The 16,013-nt window shown below is 48.2% G+C and overlaps 6 protein-coding genes across 6 annotated transcripts; 4 read left to right on the plus strand and 2 right to left on the minus strand.

Moving 5' to 3' along the window:
• Positions 1–1,149: 1,149 nt before the first annotated feature.
• On the plus strand, positions 1,150–3,034 carry H6S33_003037 (uncharacterized protein; the record flags this gene model as incomplete). The annotated part of the gene is made up of 4 exons (XM_044834383.1): positions 1,150–1,426; positions 1,487–1,849; positions 1,914–2,453; positions 2,679–3,034. 4 exons carry the CDS (start codon positions 1,150–1,152, stop codon positions 3,032–3,034), a joined length of 1,536 nt encoding a protein of 511 aa, XP_044692244.1.
• A 1,246-nt stretch (positions 3,035–4,280) lies between these two features.
• On the minus strand, positions 4,281–5,403 carry H6S33_003038 (uncharacterized protein; the record flags this gene model as incomplete). Its single annotated transcript, XM_044834384.1, has 5 exons — positions 4,281–4,386; positions 4,453–4,548; positions 4,894–4,973; positions 5,067–5,320; positions 5,388–5,403. The coding sequence occupies 5 exons, from the start codon at positions 5,401–5,403 to the stop codon at positions 4,281–4,283; spliced, it is 552 nt and encodes a 183-aa protein (XP_044692245.1).
• A 1,466-nt stretch (positions 5,404–6,869) lies between these two features.
• Positions 6,870–8,240, plus strand: H6S33_003039 (uncharacterized protein; the record flags this gene model as incomplete). Its single annotated transcript, XM_044834385.1, has 1 exon — positions 6,870–8,240. The coding sequence occupies one exon, from the start codon at positions 6,870–6,872 to the stop codon at positions 8,238–8,240; it is 1,371 nt and encodes a 456-aa protein (XP_044692246.1).
• Positions 8,241–9,307: 1,067 nt separating this feature from the next.
• H6S33_003040 (uncharacterized protein) lies at positions 9,308–11,666 on the minus strand (the record flags this gene model as incomplete). Its single annotated transcript, XM_044834386.1, has 4 exons — positions 9,308–9,451; positions 9,713–11,191; positions 11,239–11,504; positions 11,567–11,666. 4 exons carry the CDS (start codon positions 11,664–11,666, stop codon positions 9,308–9,310), a joined length of 1,989 nt encoding a protein of 662 aa, XP_044692247.1.
• A 1,372-nt stretch (positions 11,667–13,038) lies between these two features.
• On the plus strand, positions 13,039–14,377 carry H6S33_003041 (uncharacterized protein; the record flags this gene model as incomplete). Its single annotated transcript, XM_044834387.1, has 4 exons — positions 13,039–13,397; positions 13,453–13,713; positions 13,771–13,897; positions 14,159–14,377. The coding sequence occupies 4 exons, from the start codon at positions 13,039–13,041 to the stop codon at positions 14,375–14,377; spliced, it is 966 nt and encodes a 321-aa protein (XP_044692248.1).
• A 986-nt stretch (positions 14,378–15,363) lies between these two features.
• H6S33_003042 (uncharacterized protein) lies at positions 15,364–15,946 on the plus strand (the record flags this gene model as incomplete). Its single annotated transcript, XM_044834388.1, has 6 exons — positions 15,364–15,481; positions 15,558–15,607; positions 15,670–15,688; positions 15,733–15,737; positions 15,794–15,886; positions 15,944–15,946. 6 exons carry the CDS (start codon positions 15,364–15,366, stop codon positions 15,944–15,946), a joined length of 288 nt encoding a protein of 95 aa, XP_044692249.1.
• Positions 15,947–16,013: the final 67 nt, after the last annotated feature.

Here is a 16,013-nt window from a genome sequence, read left to right on the forward strand (position 1 = left end):
CATATTTGCTTGTTAACTTACTCACCCCCCCTCCACCCCCCCCTCATCCCCTCCTCTCTTCTTTTTCTCCCTCCTCCTCCCTCGTTTTTTTCGCTTCCTTTCGCTCGCTTCATATCCCAGGTGACCGTCCATTACGGGGGCTTCTGTCCGGTACAAGGAGATCGGGTGTTTGTGATAGACCTCAGAGAAGGACTCACTGCCAGCCACGCTGTCGGATAAGCCTCTCAGCCTCTCTTTTTAACTCAACTCAACTTAGGGCCCCTTCCCGCCCAGCAGCCCCCATACCATACCATACCAATACCCTTTCACTGGATTGCATTGTACGTACATGCATCGCCAATTCACGGTTCGTTGCCAATACCACCCGCTTGCTGCTAATGCATCCCGCTCTGCATCATTATTATCCTCTCTTCTCTTTCTCTCTCCTACTACCTACCTACTACCTACATACTACTGCCCTCCAGGTCAGAGCCCACTGACAAGGTTCACGTTCGCTTTTTCTATTGTCCAACAGCTAGTTCCCGGCAGCCAAAAGGAAACAACCCGTTCACTCTTTTCGAATTCCAACTACTGCAACTCAAAACATAACCATTCGACATCGTACCGGAGTACCGACTCGGATATCACAGCGACCTCGCGCCCGCTCCTAGGCACTTGCAAATAACTACCTACCCGCTACTACAACTATCACTCGGGGGAAAAAAATAAGACGCCAATTTTACTAAAGAATAATTCATTTATTTTTTTTGATAATCAACTATTTCTGTCTTATCTACTGCTACTACTACCCAACACAAAAAAAAGGAAGATCAACTATTCAACTTTTAGTTTTCTTCACTCTCTGTTCTTTATTCTTGCTGATTGCCAACTCAATTATTCTGTGTGTATTGTATCTTATTCGGCAAAAAAGTCTTACAACTTTCTTAGGGGGGAGGCGCTACTGGAACAACGCTTCATCTTAATTTAGCCATTAATAATAGAATCTGGTTGGGGAACTTTTGGGGAACTTTTGGGGATCAATAATCGGTTTGACGGAAATCACGAATACAAACGACTTTTTTTTCCAAAAAAAATCATTCCCCGTCGGTCGGCAATCTGTGTCCCAGTTCTCGTACGAGGTTACATTTGTTTAAGGCTGGGGGAAAGGAGATGGGGGTTTCAGCTGGGAGGGTTACGGTGGATGACGGAGAGGGCATGGGCGGGATCGGCATAAGAGCTGGGAAAACTACAGATGACGATGAGGATTTGCGACTGGATTATGGGGACCACGGCGGAGGAGGAGAAGGAGGATTGTTGGAAGGGGAGTTGGAATATCACCAAGCAATTGAGAAAATCAGGATTATTGAACAGGTTCGGGAAAACTTGGCCTACACACGACCCTCACGACTGCAACCCCGACAAGTGGAGAGTGGTTCATCATCAATAGGTGCGGTGGCTGTAGGACTTCTAGATTCCGTGTTTTCGAAATTTTCTGACATTCTGGAAGGGGCCTCCGATGCTTCAATAGTTTCGAACTCGATAGTAGTGTCGACAACCCTAAATTCGATAGGGTCATCAACAAGCGCTTTGTTGGATACTTCCTTGACTTCGGTCCCATTAACGAGCCTCCTTACAGATGTAACATCCTCGACTACGCTGCTGACAATCTCGAGTACGAATTCTCCTCCTCCGTCGCCAGCGGAAACATCCGCTGGGATGTCCATCCCACCTACAACAAGTTTAACGTCATCATTATCATCATCAATTACACCTCGGCCTCAAAATACAGGTTCCTCAACTACCCGGTCTTATACGACGATCACTTCCTACTTGACGTCGCAAACATCAAGAAATAATGGAACTACAACAAGTAAGTCAACGGGACATTGCATAGGCCCTATTGTTTTGAGGAGGTTCTAATGTTATTTTTGTAGGTAATACTAGGTCCACAGGTTCAACGACCCTTACCTCATCACAGCCTAGTGCGTCAACAGTTACTGTTGATGGCACTGTTATTGTTTACACGTATTCAACAAGCACGCAAGAATTGAGTTCTTCCTCAAGCACTGGTAACAGCTCCACCCGAACATCCACATCTTCCGTCTCATCAAGTAGCTTGAACAGCACAGCCACTTCAACCACTTCTTCCGAGTCGCTCGCGACGTCTTTACTAGGATCCGGGACTGACATAGCTGAAGGTGGAGGTGGTGGTGGATATGTAGCACCGACAAGTAGTACTTCTGCATCCGCAGTTCCGACATCAACAACTACACCTTCTGATAATAGCCCCCCTGTAAGCCCAAGTCTTCTTGGAGGCGTTCTGGGGGGTGTAGCAGGAATTGCGTTCATACTGGTGGCCATATTATATTTAGTACGACGACACAAGAGAGCGGTTGCTGCACAACAAAGAGATGATGCAGGGTATGGTGGCCCGCTAGAAGGGGCCGAGGGGGATCAGATGATGCAAAGGTCAGGTGTGGCTCCTTTTGCCCTAGCTGGGTCATTTTTCAGGAACCCACGAACACCTCGTGTCAGTCAATCTTCCGACACACCCACAGTACCCTCAACGTCAGAAGTGGGCTTCTATAAGGTCTCTGGCAGGAAATTGGCACCGGTCCTTGGTGGTCCACGCCCTGGATATGGCTCCACGCGGTCTGCGGGAGGATCTTCATATTACCCTGATGATGATGGAATAACAGTAGCTTCGACACCCAGTGTAATAGGACCCTCGAGATATTCGTCAATGACGGCTAGCTCAACGTCACCAACCGGCTCAACTGCTCCTATGAACTTTTCTTCAGCGGTACCACCTGCACCACCATCAACTCATATGCCGCCACATATTGGCAGCTCGATGGCGCCTCCGCCACCTCGAATACAGGAAGAGGCCGTGGAGAGTGATAATGAATCTACAGACAAGCTTCCTAGACCACCGCCATTCCCCAGACAATTGAGTGCAGTCAGTGTCGGGAGTGTTGGCAAGGATGGAGTGGGTAGATCATTGCCATCACATGATGGTTCACGAGCCTCGCGGTTTACTGAGGATATCGTGTAATAAGGTACCTTTTTTTGTATCGTCTAATGTTGAAAAGTTAGCTGGCAGGTTGGGGAAATGCATGGAAGAATTTGTGTCCCGATTGCGAATGTCCTTCGAGTGTTATTTTTTCTTTTTATCTTTCTCTCTTTCTTTTATGATACCTTTTTCGATTTGCCTGTAGAGTCCAACCTTCTTGGATAGGCCAGTACTGCTACCATCTTTTTTACTATAGTTATGTAACCTTTAATGTCTTCAGAATTCGGCGTCACGTTTTTTTCTTCTTTCTTCGGATTCCCCCATTCATACTTCGTTGTACATTTTTGAGGTCTTTGTTACTGTCTTGCTTGCGCCTACACAGCCTACAGAGAGCAACTAGCCCTGGGCCTGTATGTCACTTTTTATTATTATTGCATCTTTCTCTTCATCTTCGTGTTATAGGTTTCTTTTTTTTGGCTTCTCGGTCAAGTCAGTCATTTTTCTTTCATTAATATGCGATCTGGAGTTTGTTGATCTTGTACTACTACTACTACCCACACCCACCTTTTTTTCTAGATATGTAGCTAGCTCATGGCCACCAATATCTCTCTTTCTTTTTTCTTTTCTTTCTAGCTACAGTTTTTTCTTTCCTTCTTTCCTTGTTTCTCCCCCCACTTTGGGTTTTGGATTCCTCGTAGGATTCTTAACATGTCATTGTGCACGTGTGGGGGAGCTAGCTGTTACTAAAAGCTTAAGTTAAGCTAGCTAGCTACATGTACTTGCTATAGGCCCAGCAGGCATGCCCTCTTCTTTTTTTTTGATCAAAAAGTATAAAGCATGCTATTTTTATTTTTTGACATTTATTGTGCATTGGGGTTTCTATTTTTATTGTTTTTTTGCTTGCTGTGAGATGTGCTATAGCCCTTTTATATATATATACCCATAGGTGCGTGTTTGTGTTGTACTTTATGGTTTTTGGGTTTCGAGAAGAAGAGGTGGAATTTGTAATCCTGTGATTAAAAAGATTTTGGGGACATATCGTATGTACACAACTTGTGTTCTTTTCTTTTTTTCTTTTTTGTTTTGCTTGAAATTATGGTGCTGGAAGGATGCATATATAGGGAATACAGGACAGGACAGGATATCAGGATATTAGGATTTAAGGACATTAGGATCATTAGGATAGGTCATTTAAGGCATGATTGGGCTGGATAGAATATCATCATGCATCTTTGAATTTCGTGGGGAAGGGAGTGTTTATTGGCCCATTGGTCAGTTTCTGCCTAACTCACCTTAAATTTGTCCTTCCGGAGAGGGAAGGTGGATATGATGTTGTGAAGTACATTGCGACGGTCAACCAGGTGACTGAAATTTGGCAATACCAGAGGGAATACCTATGGGAAACCTCCAACTGGTTATTTCACCGGAGGAGCATACAGTTATGGGCTCGCCGGACCTACATATGTCGTTCAATATCACTAGGGCTTCTTCTCGTTAGAAGATTCGTACCCGTTATTTCCAATTGGCCCAGGCAGTACTGAGTAGGTAGATTGAAGCTGAAGCACCGACAATCAATCCATCCGTCCATGGACCATCCATCCATATAATCCATCCGCACTCCACAAAATTGCAAGGTCATCCCAAACCATGAGAACTCAGTTGGACAAGCAAGCGATTATGTACGTTTAGTTTAGTGCCCGGGGAAAGCTAGAGGCCCGCTTGACGATAAGAACAAGGATTTAATGTAATCGATCGTGTGCCGTTTCCTCGGGCATCCTGAGTGGTTCGAAGGGTAAGTGATAGTGCATGCCCGGTGGTGGAGGTGGTGGTGGTGCGCCTTGTCCAGCACGTGTGTGTATGTACATGTCGATTGCAACCGCCCCAGACGTTGGCGAGCCAACACATTAATTCTGCTTGTGCAATTAAGTTCGTTGAGGAATGTATTGCTGCAGTTATTGTAATAATGATCAATGTGGATTTGCTGGCAGGGCTATTTTCAGAACTATTGTTGGGCGGTTGGGGAGGAGGAATATGAGCATGAGGAGGGGGGAGGGGAGAAAAAGAACTACTGTGCCTTTTGCTTTGGTCGCGATATTCGTCGGGAGTGATAGAGAGATCGATGTCCGTTTAGACTGAATTCTTCTTTGGTTTCTTTTGCCGGGCGAGTGAAGAGCTTTGACTGGTGCTGGATGATGGGAAATGACGTGTGGGCCCATGCTGCGGTTTCCTTTTCCCTAGGATGTGGGCGTTTGGCGGGTTGTGGGATGTTGGTTGGTGGTGGTATATCTAGTGGCTTGAAGTACTGCATAGTGCTTATTGAAGAGATATCTGTTAGGTATTCATTATGTTTAGTTTAGATCTATGTAGTCAAACGTTTAGTGGTCAAAGAGAATACTCTCGGCCGATGTCATTATCATCAAATGGTAGAAGATGTCATTCCACCGACATAAGAGCCATTGCCAAGCGTGTCCGCCTCATCTTTTATGCGCCGCCTATCAATGAGACCACGGGCCCAAAGATGGAGACGAGGTTTAAGGAAACGGATACTTACCTGAGTGGCTTGATATCGCCGCAAGGAAACACAGGTTTCATCCACATAGAAACAACGGAGGAGAGCCAAGAGCATCACCGAAGTTGATCTACAACTGGTGGATTTAATCTTATTTGTAGATGCAGTGCCATGGCCTATATGCTGTGATCCGGCGCCCTTGCAGCATATTATTATTCACGTCATGACTGTAACCCTTGGCCAGATGTGCGCACATTGGAGCATTAGAGTTGATTGGATAGTCACTGTCATGATTGAGCACTTTTTGTGTTTTGTCAGCCTATCGGAAGAACGGTCTGTGAATCACGAGAGGTACTTTGCATATTCACCAGTTGTCACTCGACACCGCCACACAAATCGATCCAAACAAAGGATTTCATTTTTTTATGCTTTACATATATATGATGTATTCCAATTATAGAAACGAATTAAACTCTATACCGGCTGTATAAATCCCGGCCAAGTACTAACTAGCGGATCAGGATTATTGAAGCCGGGATATTTGCTGGTTGGATTGGCGAGGGTTGCGGGTGATAGATGGTGAAATGATTACAAAGCAGCATCTCGCTACTGTATACCCGGGTCCCTGATGTTCCGATAAGGCCTCGGCGGGTACAACTACATGTAGGTAACTAGTTAATTTGATGTTAACAATGCATATTAATTGAGTATGGCATCTCACTCGAGATTATTTCATTCAGAAAAAGCCATGTTTTCATTATCTTAAGCCATTACTCACAGAAAGAAGAGATTGCGGCCGTCCTCCGATATGATACCACACTCACGCGCGCAACGAAGACAGAATATGTGTAGGCTTGGCCTATCACACAATTTAGATCGGATTAGCTAGGTATTGCCTAAGTTTCCAATGGTCCCGTCTCGAGTTTGCTGATGATGAGGCAAAAATATTGTAGGAAATGTATGTACGGTTGGAAAATCAGTACAGGAGTAGGGGGTTTTAACTTTGTCCACGCTAGGTGGGCGTGGGGTCCTGTGGATACTGCTGGGTCTATATACCCAGGGGACAATTTTCATCAGAATCGCACCAATATTTGCAGCTAAAGCATTTCTATGGAGCAGGAAGGCCTTTGCGTCGGGGGGTGACGATTCGTTCAAAGGGTGCTGAAAGGCCGAGAGTATGAGTTAAAGACTCCAATTGTGACCTTAAAGATAAGTACTAGTATTACGTGTTCTGATGGTCTTCTATGCCATTTTCATGTGAGTAAAAAAACAAGTGGCCTTACGTGAAGAAATAATATAATGTTCTAAGCGAGTACCAGTCTTATTGCTTTCTTCCTCGTACTACATACCCACCATATTCCACGCAACATGTCGTTCAGTGAACTCCCCAATGAGCTCGTTATCGAGATTGCTCTTCTTTTATCTACTGCTGGTGATTTCAAGCGGTTTGCCTGCGTTAACCGTAGCCTATTCATACTTCTAAAGCCGATTCTCTTCAAGAAATTTGCCCGGACGGGTGGAAACCTTATCATAGCTCTCTATTTATCAGCTATTACTCGGAACGTAGAGAATATCTGTATATTGCTCGAAGATCAGCGCTCTGAGATCCAATATCCGTATACTAATGGTCAAGACTCAAGGCTAAATGAACTTCTTACTAAGACCGCAAATATAGATAGGGTCGCAGCCTTCTTCATAAAATATCACCGTCGTACCGTTATAGTTGACAGTGCTTACGGACGTTCGCCACTATTCTGGGCGATGGTTGAGGAGCGTGATGATCTATTCACCAAATTTTTAAAGATGGGAATAGGGATTGATGTTGGAGACCACATGGGACAAACGCCACTCGCCTGGGCGGTGAGGAAGGGGCCGTTTGAAACATGTCGACGCCTTCTAAATGCTGGAGCGATTATGAGTAGAAAGGAAGTTCAGAACCGATTCACGCCGCTCCACGCTGCCGTATATTATCGCTCAATAGATATGGTCAGAATGGTCCTCGGGTTTGGTCCTAATGTGAACGCTCGATCGCGAGTCGGTCGAAGCCGAGCGGGTTATAGGGAATTCTCACCGCTCTTCATAGCTGTACAGAAAGGCAGGAAGGATATGACAAAACTCCTCCTGGAAAATGGCGCTGATCCACACAGTTTCACCACCGAGCCGGCTGCTCTGGATCTACTATTTGAGTGTGGTACAGATGCATATACAAGTTCTGGGTTGATAGGATACATGCCCAGCCCTCTTAGGTATGCCATAATTGAACGAAAAGTTGACATCATCGAGATGCTTTTGGGTGGTCAAGTCGATAGCCTGGATTATATCGGGGCGACTTCACTCCAGCATGCAGCTTGTGACGATGACCCAACTGTAGTCGTCTTTCTATTGAATATTGGTGCGGATCCGGACTATATGGGATGGCGAGGCTACACTGCACTTAAGCAGGCCACTATTGGTGGCTGTTTCCTTACAATTATGGCCCTGTTGCAGGCAGGAGCAAACATAAACGCACGCTGTAAACGGCGTGGGCGAACCGCACTTCACTGGGCTGTAATCAAAAGCGGTAATGCTGAGCCAAGTATCGGAGTGTTGTTGGAGAGAGGCATTGACACTGGTATTCGGGACTTTCGTGGGATGACAGCTATAGACTATGCAATGGAAATGAGGTATTACAGGGCGTTTTTAAAGATTGATGTTGCTGAAGGTCTCAGAGAGCGGGCGAAACGCTATGGCCTTACCTGAGAAGCAGGTCTATAGTATACGTACTGGTTTTGTATACTTGCACAATAGCATTCTAGTGCCATTTTGTATCTGGTACGGGCAGAAACCTCATGCGTTGTCTGTAGGGCCTGTAGTCAGAGGTATTCTTATGGCAATGATGTATTGGTTTATGGATATTCAATGCCACTAATTCTTTGTACTTGTGAAAGTCTAAGTACTTTTCAACAGCTTATGTACTGGTACTTGTATTCAGAAGGCTCACGTAAACATTCGTGGGGCTTGATATGGATGGCGTTTTACAATCCCTTGTGTTCATTTCCTCCTTTTTTGCATTCAGATTTCCTCTCCAGTGCAAAAACTATCAGAAAGAGCCCACGGCCAGATAAACCCCCCCCCCCCCCCCCCCCCCCCCTTCCGGATCGATTACTAGTCCCAACATCGCACCCGCCCAAATAGCCAGTCATACATTCTCACTCGCCCACCCCAATTACTCATTGAAAAAAAGCCCCAGCCCACCCGAGAAGATATCAGTAGAAGTAAGTCAAGGACAGCATCAAGCCATCATCAATCAACCCATCCACCCCCCCACACTCAGAAAGAAAGAAAGAAAGAAAAAGAAGTAGATAATACACAGATCAAAAAAAATAAGATATAAAGAACCTAAACCCTTACCATAGCGAAAAAAAAGAATGGCAAAGAACTGACCCATTACCCATTCCCGTAGAAGAAACGAAAAAAAAAGAAAAAAACCGAAACCTCGTCCTTGAAAATAAAAATAAAAATAAAATAAAAAACAACACACCAATGTCCAGTTGTGAAGTCCTAACAAAAGCAAGAGAGAGAAAAAAGGTCCAGTGCTACACGTAAAGTAGCATGAAAAGTCGAAGATAGGGATATGTAAAAGAAGTCCAGGGGGGATTAGAAGTCGGATCAAAGTAACAAAGTCCGGAGTCCGGAGGTCGTGGCCAAAGTAGTAGGGACCACAGCCAGAGAGTAGTAGGAGTGAAATAGGAGTAACATAGGGGGGCTAAGAAGAGGAAGGGGGGTAAAGGATAATACAATTAGATCCCGCCCAATGACCTAAACGATCAAACCTTCTTGCCCGTTCTCCTCTTCCCAGCACCCCGCTTTCCGGTAGTTTCAGAGCAGAGGGGACAGAACCACTTCGCCTTTGTGGTCGCCTCTTCTTCTTTCAGGCCGACGCACTCGATATGGAACCAGACTTTCGGACACTACGGGTGCGAGCCCCTGCTGTTAGTTTTCCTCCTTTTGATAACTCTCAGGTAGAGTGCGGTGGTAAACAAGTACGCACGCAATGTGTGGTGTAGTGTGGTATCATGCTCAGGGCTGATATGTGTGTAGGGCCAAGGCTAAAGGGAGGGGGGGGGGGGGAAGGGGAGGAGTGGTATCATTGATAGTAGCAGGGGAGAGTTGGCTGGGTACGCAAGAAGGAGATAAAAAAGCACGAAATAAATCAACACCACAAAACTAACCTGAGAGTTCTCGCAAGCGACCATAGTCCCTCTCGAAACCTCATCGCAGAGACAATACCTATTAAGATCTTCTTCGTCGTCATCCACCCATTCCTCCTCGGCCCCACCCTCGTCTCCGGGGGTAGTGGGCTTCTTCCTTCCCCTTCCCATAAGGCCCTTTTTTCTCGCCGTTGTGGGAGCGGCTGCAGGTGCAGGCGCGGCCAGGTCGCGTTTTGACCGTTTGGGGTCCGCTCCGGCGGGAGTGGTGGTTGATGCCGCACGCTTATGGCCAGGTTTGAACGTGGGAGGGTTCTTCGGGGGGCGGCCAAGGCGCCGTGGCGGGGGTGCGTCGGCATCCACATCGGGCATGTCCTCGTCTGCATCCTCGGTGGAGGAGGCCTCTACAGACGCAGTAGTGGTGGACGTAGAGGCTGTGGTCCCAGTGCTAATAGATGCGCTACGCATCTTGCGGCTGCTGGCGGCCACGATGGCGGCGGCACGTTCTTTTTCTTTGACCGCTGCCTTCTCACGGGCCTTTTCCTCGCGGAGCTTTTCCTCTCGGGCTTCACGGGCAAGACGCTCTCTTTCAACTGCCGCAGCAGCGGCGGCGGCCTCCCGTTCTGCGGCTTCGCGGGCGGCACGCTCACGAGCTTCTCTCATAATGCGTTCTTTCTCCTTGCGCTCTTCCTCTTCGGCCTTTCTGACATTTTCTGCTTCTACTTCGCGCTCTTGGCGCTCTCGTTCCGCCTCGCGTTCCTTTTCCTTTCGTTCCTCTTCCCGTTTTCGTTTTTTTGCGCGGTTGAGGCGCATGCCCTTATTCTCGCGAACGCCCTCGCCGTCGTCGGGTGCGATCTTTTCGGGGTCCCCGATTCCACCGTCTTCGGGTCCATAGATCTTTAGGAAGTCCTCGCCGAGGCGGCCTTCCGTCTGATCTGTGAACATATCCTTGTGCTTTGGCCCTCTGCCCAGTGACTCAAGCTCGCGAATGATCATAGTGACACTGGGTGTCCAGCCGGCATTCTTCTTCATGCGTTTCCGCAGGCGCGCCAATTCCTCATTGGTGAGTCTGTTCCAGGGGAGAAGATGGCTTGGGATTGGAGTGCCATCTTCGTACCGTGCCTGTGCGCCACCAGAGAATGGAGGGTCGGTAGGAGGTTTAGGGCCACGTTTGATAGTACCAGAGGTAGGCTTCTTCTTTTTTGGTTTGGCGATAGTGTCTGGCATATCCTCCCAGTCATCTTCGTTATTGGTGGGAGTCGGGGGTGGTTGTCGCGAGCGTGGGGTGGGATTGTAGCTGCGGCGACGTCCTCCACCCCCGCGTGCTGTCGGAGCTGGTGTACGCTCGTTGTTGAGGCGGAGTGTGATCTTGTAGTGTTGATCATCGGGCTTTTCCTTGACTCGGGGCTTCCGCGGCGACACGGGGGTGGGGTCGCGGGAAGGTATCGTGATCTCGTCTAATTTGGATCGTATCGCGACGGCTCGGGAGTAGTGGCGGTCGACCTAGATGGAATCAGTAGAGCTCAGCAGGGGAAGGGGGGGATGTGTACGTTCTGGTGCATTTTTGTAGCCTCCGCTGCGCTCTCCTGACGCGCTCGGAGGGCGGCGTTCATGGCGCGGGAGATCCTCAGTCGCAACTCCAGCTCCTTGTCCGTTACCGTGCGAGCAAAGCCATTGGATACGGGAAGCTCCGCCTGGAGGGTCCTGAACTCCTTTGTGAGTGTTTGGAGTTGGGCCGTGTAGTAGTCATATTGTTCGTGGAGGGAGTTGATGAGTTCGAGGGAGCGGCGAATGTCGCTGGGAAGGTATTCCGTGTCTAGTCCACTGGTTAGCGGAGGTTAGAAGAAGAGAGGCGAATTGACGAGAGGTGAGGATTACAGTCGACGAATTCTCGGGCCGTTGCATTTGTTTCTGGATCCTCTTCCGTGTCCTCGGATTCGTGGGGGAGCAATGCTACCACGGAACCAACGTCTGACATATCTGAATGAGAGATGGAGTGGAGGGCGTAAGAATGTGGGGGGGGTGAGTATTTATGTGTATGTGTGTATGTGTGTGTGTGTGTGGGGTGGGGGGGGTGGGGAGAAAGGAGTAAAGGCTGGGAAAGGTGAATAAGAATATCCTCAGTTGATGGGCTGTCCTGTCTTCAGTCTGTGCCTGAGCTGCAGCGCGGGGTAAAGGCTCGAGATTAGGGCCGAGTCCGTCGGGAGAGACGTGATGGCTGCTGCGGTTGTTGATGTGTGAACGATGTGGTGGGAATTGCCTAGCCCGAACAGGCCTTAGGGCGTGGGGGCGCTGGGCGGGGTTAGGGTTGTGGACAGGCTGCTGCTGCTGCTGCTGCTGCACGAACTGTCACTCGCGGGCAACACCAAGACCAAGGGGGAGGAGTCCCCTGGCAGTGGCAGTTGTGAGCAGTGAAATAGAGTCAGTGGCAGTGGCTGGAGATGGGAGGGGGACGGTGTAATGTTGTTTGGTCGTGTGTCGATACGAGGTTAGACTCCGTGTCTGTCTGCGTACTGCATCACAAGACTGTGTTGCGTCTTTCAGAACCAAGCCTAATTTCTCTTGCTTGCCCTTTTGCTTTGAAACAAGGCGCAACAACCGATGGAGTCACCAGCCATCAATTGAGGCTGTATCGGTGGTGGTGTGACGTCTGAGGAGACGGTAACAAGACGTCTTGATGGAGACAGAGAAATTTCTCCTTCTCTGCTATGGTGTTATCCAAACCAGGTATGCACGCAGATTCTCTCTGAATATTGATATCCCTCTGGTATTCCTGAGACCTATATGCATGTAGGTAGGGTAGCCAATACTCTCCAGTTCTTAGGTGCCTTATGATATTCCACAGGATAATCCAATTTCGTGATAGCAGCAGGGGCGCACAAAAAACTTGTTGAGAACATGAGCAGTAGGATCCTGAACCCGATCAGCAAGTTGGCGGCGCAGACGAGGTTTCTGCACCGATCGTTGGTTAATTATTCTCCGTCTGTAGCGTCTTGTCGTTTCTTGGCCACTCTTTTGAGGCAGATGAGCCAGAGTTGTTACTTTTGGCCCACCCAATTGTTGCTGCTCTCGGACATGCAGAAGCACCCGCTTCTTGGCCTTGGATTCTGTCGCGCAAATAAGGAGGTTCTGCGGGGTGTATGGGATCGATGGGTGAGAGCGTGTGCAACCCCCCCAGTTCCTTTTCATGCACGCGACGCCCTGTGCCTGCATGAACCCTAACCCGCGTGGCGTAAGCTCTCCCACCACCAAGCCGGGTAACAAAGAGGCCACCTCGTCGGCAGCTCCCCTCGCAGACGTCACAGTTCCCCAACATCTCAGTTTCGTTTCTTTGATCAATATCACCAATCATGAGGTTCTGGTCAACCTCTCCCGCGCTGTTTGCGCTATTTTCAGCACTCGTCCAAGTTTCAGCAGCTGCAGATGCACCGACAGCCCCCGAGACACCTGGAAACAGCGACCCCCCATGCACCGCGACGTCGCCCACCTCCGGGAACTTCTTCGATCTCCGTCCACTGATCCGGACTACGGAGAAAAAGACTCCGGATACGGACTGGGTGGCTAAAGGCCTTGACTACAACGCCAATTTCACAATCAATATTTGCGCACCGGTGCTGGCAGACGTGACGCAGGTGGAAGGCATCAAGGGAGATGCGAAGAAGAACGTTAGTGCGTTCTATGAGAAGGACGGAGAGATGTATTCCATCGGGTTTGTCCTGCACGATCTCGCTTATCTGGAGGTATGTCTCAGCTGACGTCACTAGGAGCGTATCCACAGACCTCCACTTCAGAGGGAGGAAGCTCGTTATCGAATATACCGACGGCTCGCCCTGTCCTGATGCCCCGAAGCTACGGAAGTCGACGTTGATGAGCTTGATGTGCGACCGGGATATGCTGCAGAAAGCAGCTGTCTCGTTTGTGGGTCAAGCGAATGAGTGTGCGTATTTCTTCGAGGTCAGGACGGCAAGCGCGTGCCCGACAGTGAAGATCCAGGCGCTGGGGCCAGTTAGTGTATTCGGGATCATGTGAGTTTTGTGTTTACCCGCTAGAGATGGGGGTTGGTAACTAACGGTTTTTGGTAGCGGAATGGTTGCGGCAATAGTCTATTGCGCAGGTGGTTGTATGTATCAGAGAAGTGTGATGCATGCGCGAGGATGGAGACAGATACCGCACTATCATGCGTGGGCGGGCGCTATTGGGTTCATATGGGTGCGTTTCTTGATACCATTCAATGTCTTGCATTTGTTTTCCGCGACGCCTCCGCAGCCGAGTGGGACGTTGCCCAGGTAGAGCTGCTGGATAGCTTTACTTTTCCTTTTTTGCATAGATATCACTATATATTTCACACATAGACTCGTAGCTCTTTTTTTGTTTTGTTTTTTGTTTTGCATTGATTTTCATAACTGCATACTGCTTTTTCCTATATCAATCATCAGCAATGTACACTCGCTAATAATACATCTCCTATAGAGCACAGCCAACACAATCTGGACCAAATTCATCGAATGCCTCCCCCTACCATCATCCTTCCGGCGCTCGCGCTCAAACTCTGGATACGGCCGTGTAGGCGGCAGTGGCTTTGGCGCACGGACCGTCGCCGGTGATCGGATTGGCGGCGGCAGGAGTTCAGTAGACGATGAAAACCAGCTTATCGATGAGCTGGATGAAGACTGGGGTGATGAGCCTTAGATCAAATTGGACGTGTGGGTTGTATATCGGTTAGTATGGTTCGGACTTGGGTTTCTTTTTGTTATTGGCAATTGGCGTTCCTTTTTTGTGTTTGATGTTTTTTTGTTTTAAGGGAAATACCAGTGTTTGGCTTGCGCGTAAATTTGTTGCGCAGAGAGTATATGGAAGCTTCAAAGGTTAGAGAGAACAGGAACTGTACTGTAGATCAGGTCGGTTAGGTCGAAATTGAGCATTTGAAACATTCATGGGCTCTCACTCGGTGCTGGTGTCACGACGCTTGGCTAGACCGCTTATCCACAATGAGTGGTGCTAGCTAACCAGGGTTCTATAGATTGACCGGAACCCTATTCACACTGCCCGTACGTACATGATTGGGTTTATTGTAGTAGGTCACATTCAATTGCGTAAGTGCATGAGTGCGTGCTCATGATGAGGAATACGTAACCGAGTGGGACATGGTGATCCCGCTAGTATTCACAATAAATATACTTCATAGCGAGCTCCCTACACTTTCTCTCCCTTTCTCTCTTCATGATCGCTATCTTCTATCTGGGAATCTACATGTAGTGGTATTAAAATACACACTCCATCGATCCCCCCCAAACCCTAGGACTCGCTTGAGCCCAACCTCTTTACCCCCCAATCTCCTAGTTCCGCAAAAGGCGTCGGAGGAGAAGCAAGAACATTGCTACTTCTACAAAACAACTCGAATATCTCGGGCTGTTTGCTCCTCCCGCCTATCCTCCTTTCTTCTTCTTCCTCTCCTCGCGTTCCTTCTCTCATTTCCCCCCGCTTTCCACTGCAAGATCTCCGGACGAAACATGGCACCACCAGGATCGAAAGGAAGGCATGGTCTGCTTGCGCTGGTACAGCACATAAGAAGTGGGTGTTTTTTTCTTTCCCGATTATAACAAAGTAATTAGTTACTGATGAGAATTTCATCGTGGCTATTAAGACCAGCTTCGACTCCGCATCAGACCATTTCGATGGCACTGCTGAAACCCAGATCACAATCAACGTTGGATTCTGTTCGCGGGGGCGTCCTTGGGAGCATTATGGTTTTGGTAAAAGAAATGCTAGTCAGGGGGTTTGTCCGAGCGAATAGTGAGTTTGGTTCTATGGTGAACATTGATTTTCGGCAGGTGATTATGGTGATGCTAATCAGAGTTCCATCGATTAGGAGAGAACTTAACTTATCCTATTGCAGTGACCAGCTTGGGAAGCAATTATGTAAGTTACAATTATATTCAAAGTCAAAACGAAATCGAAAGGGTTTGCTAAATAGTTGACAGGTGCTAGATAAGAAACATAGTCAACGCGGTCTACATCGCTGGAGGCCCTTGTACCGGGTCGAGGGTTGGTAAGTATAATCGTTAGTGCAGCTTTGGTGTTGATTTGCTAACAATTAAAACATAGAGCTCATGCCACCAACGTCTCCACGAATACTTCCAAATTGAGCCACGCGATTGGCTGGGGGGGTTGGCTGGCGGCCCATTAATGTCCATTCCTGTTAGTATATCTATGTTATTAGTGGCCACAAAGTGCTGGTACTAATCGTTTTTCTAGTGATTGTGAAAATGTCATGACACCACTGCAACCTCCACAACAGAGAGCATTTGCAGTCCGGCCCATTGCT

This window comes from Morchella sextelata (genome assembly GCF_020137385.1).
Source record: "Morchella sextelata strain SCLS chromosome Unknown scls_14, whole genome shotgun sequence".
Taxonomy (NCBI): Eukaryota; Fungi; Ascomycota; class Pezizomycetes; order Pezizales; family Morchellaceae; genus Morchella; species Morchella sextelata.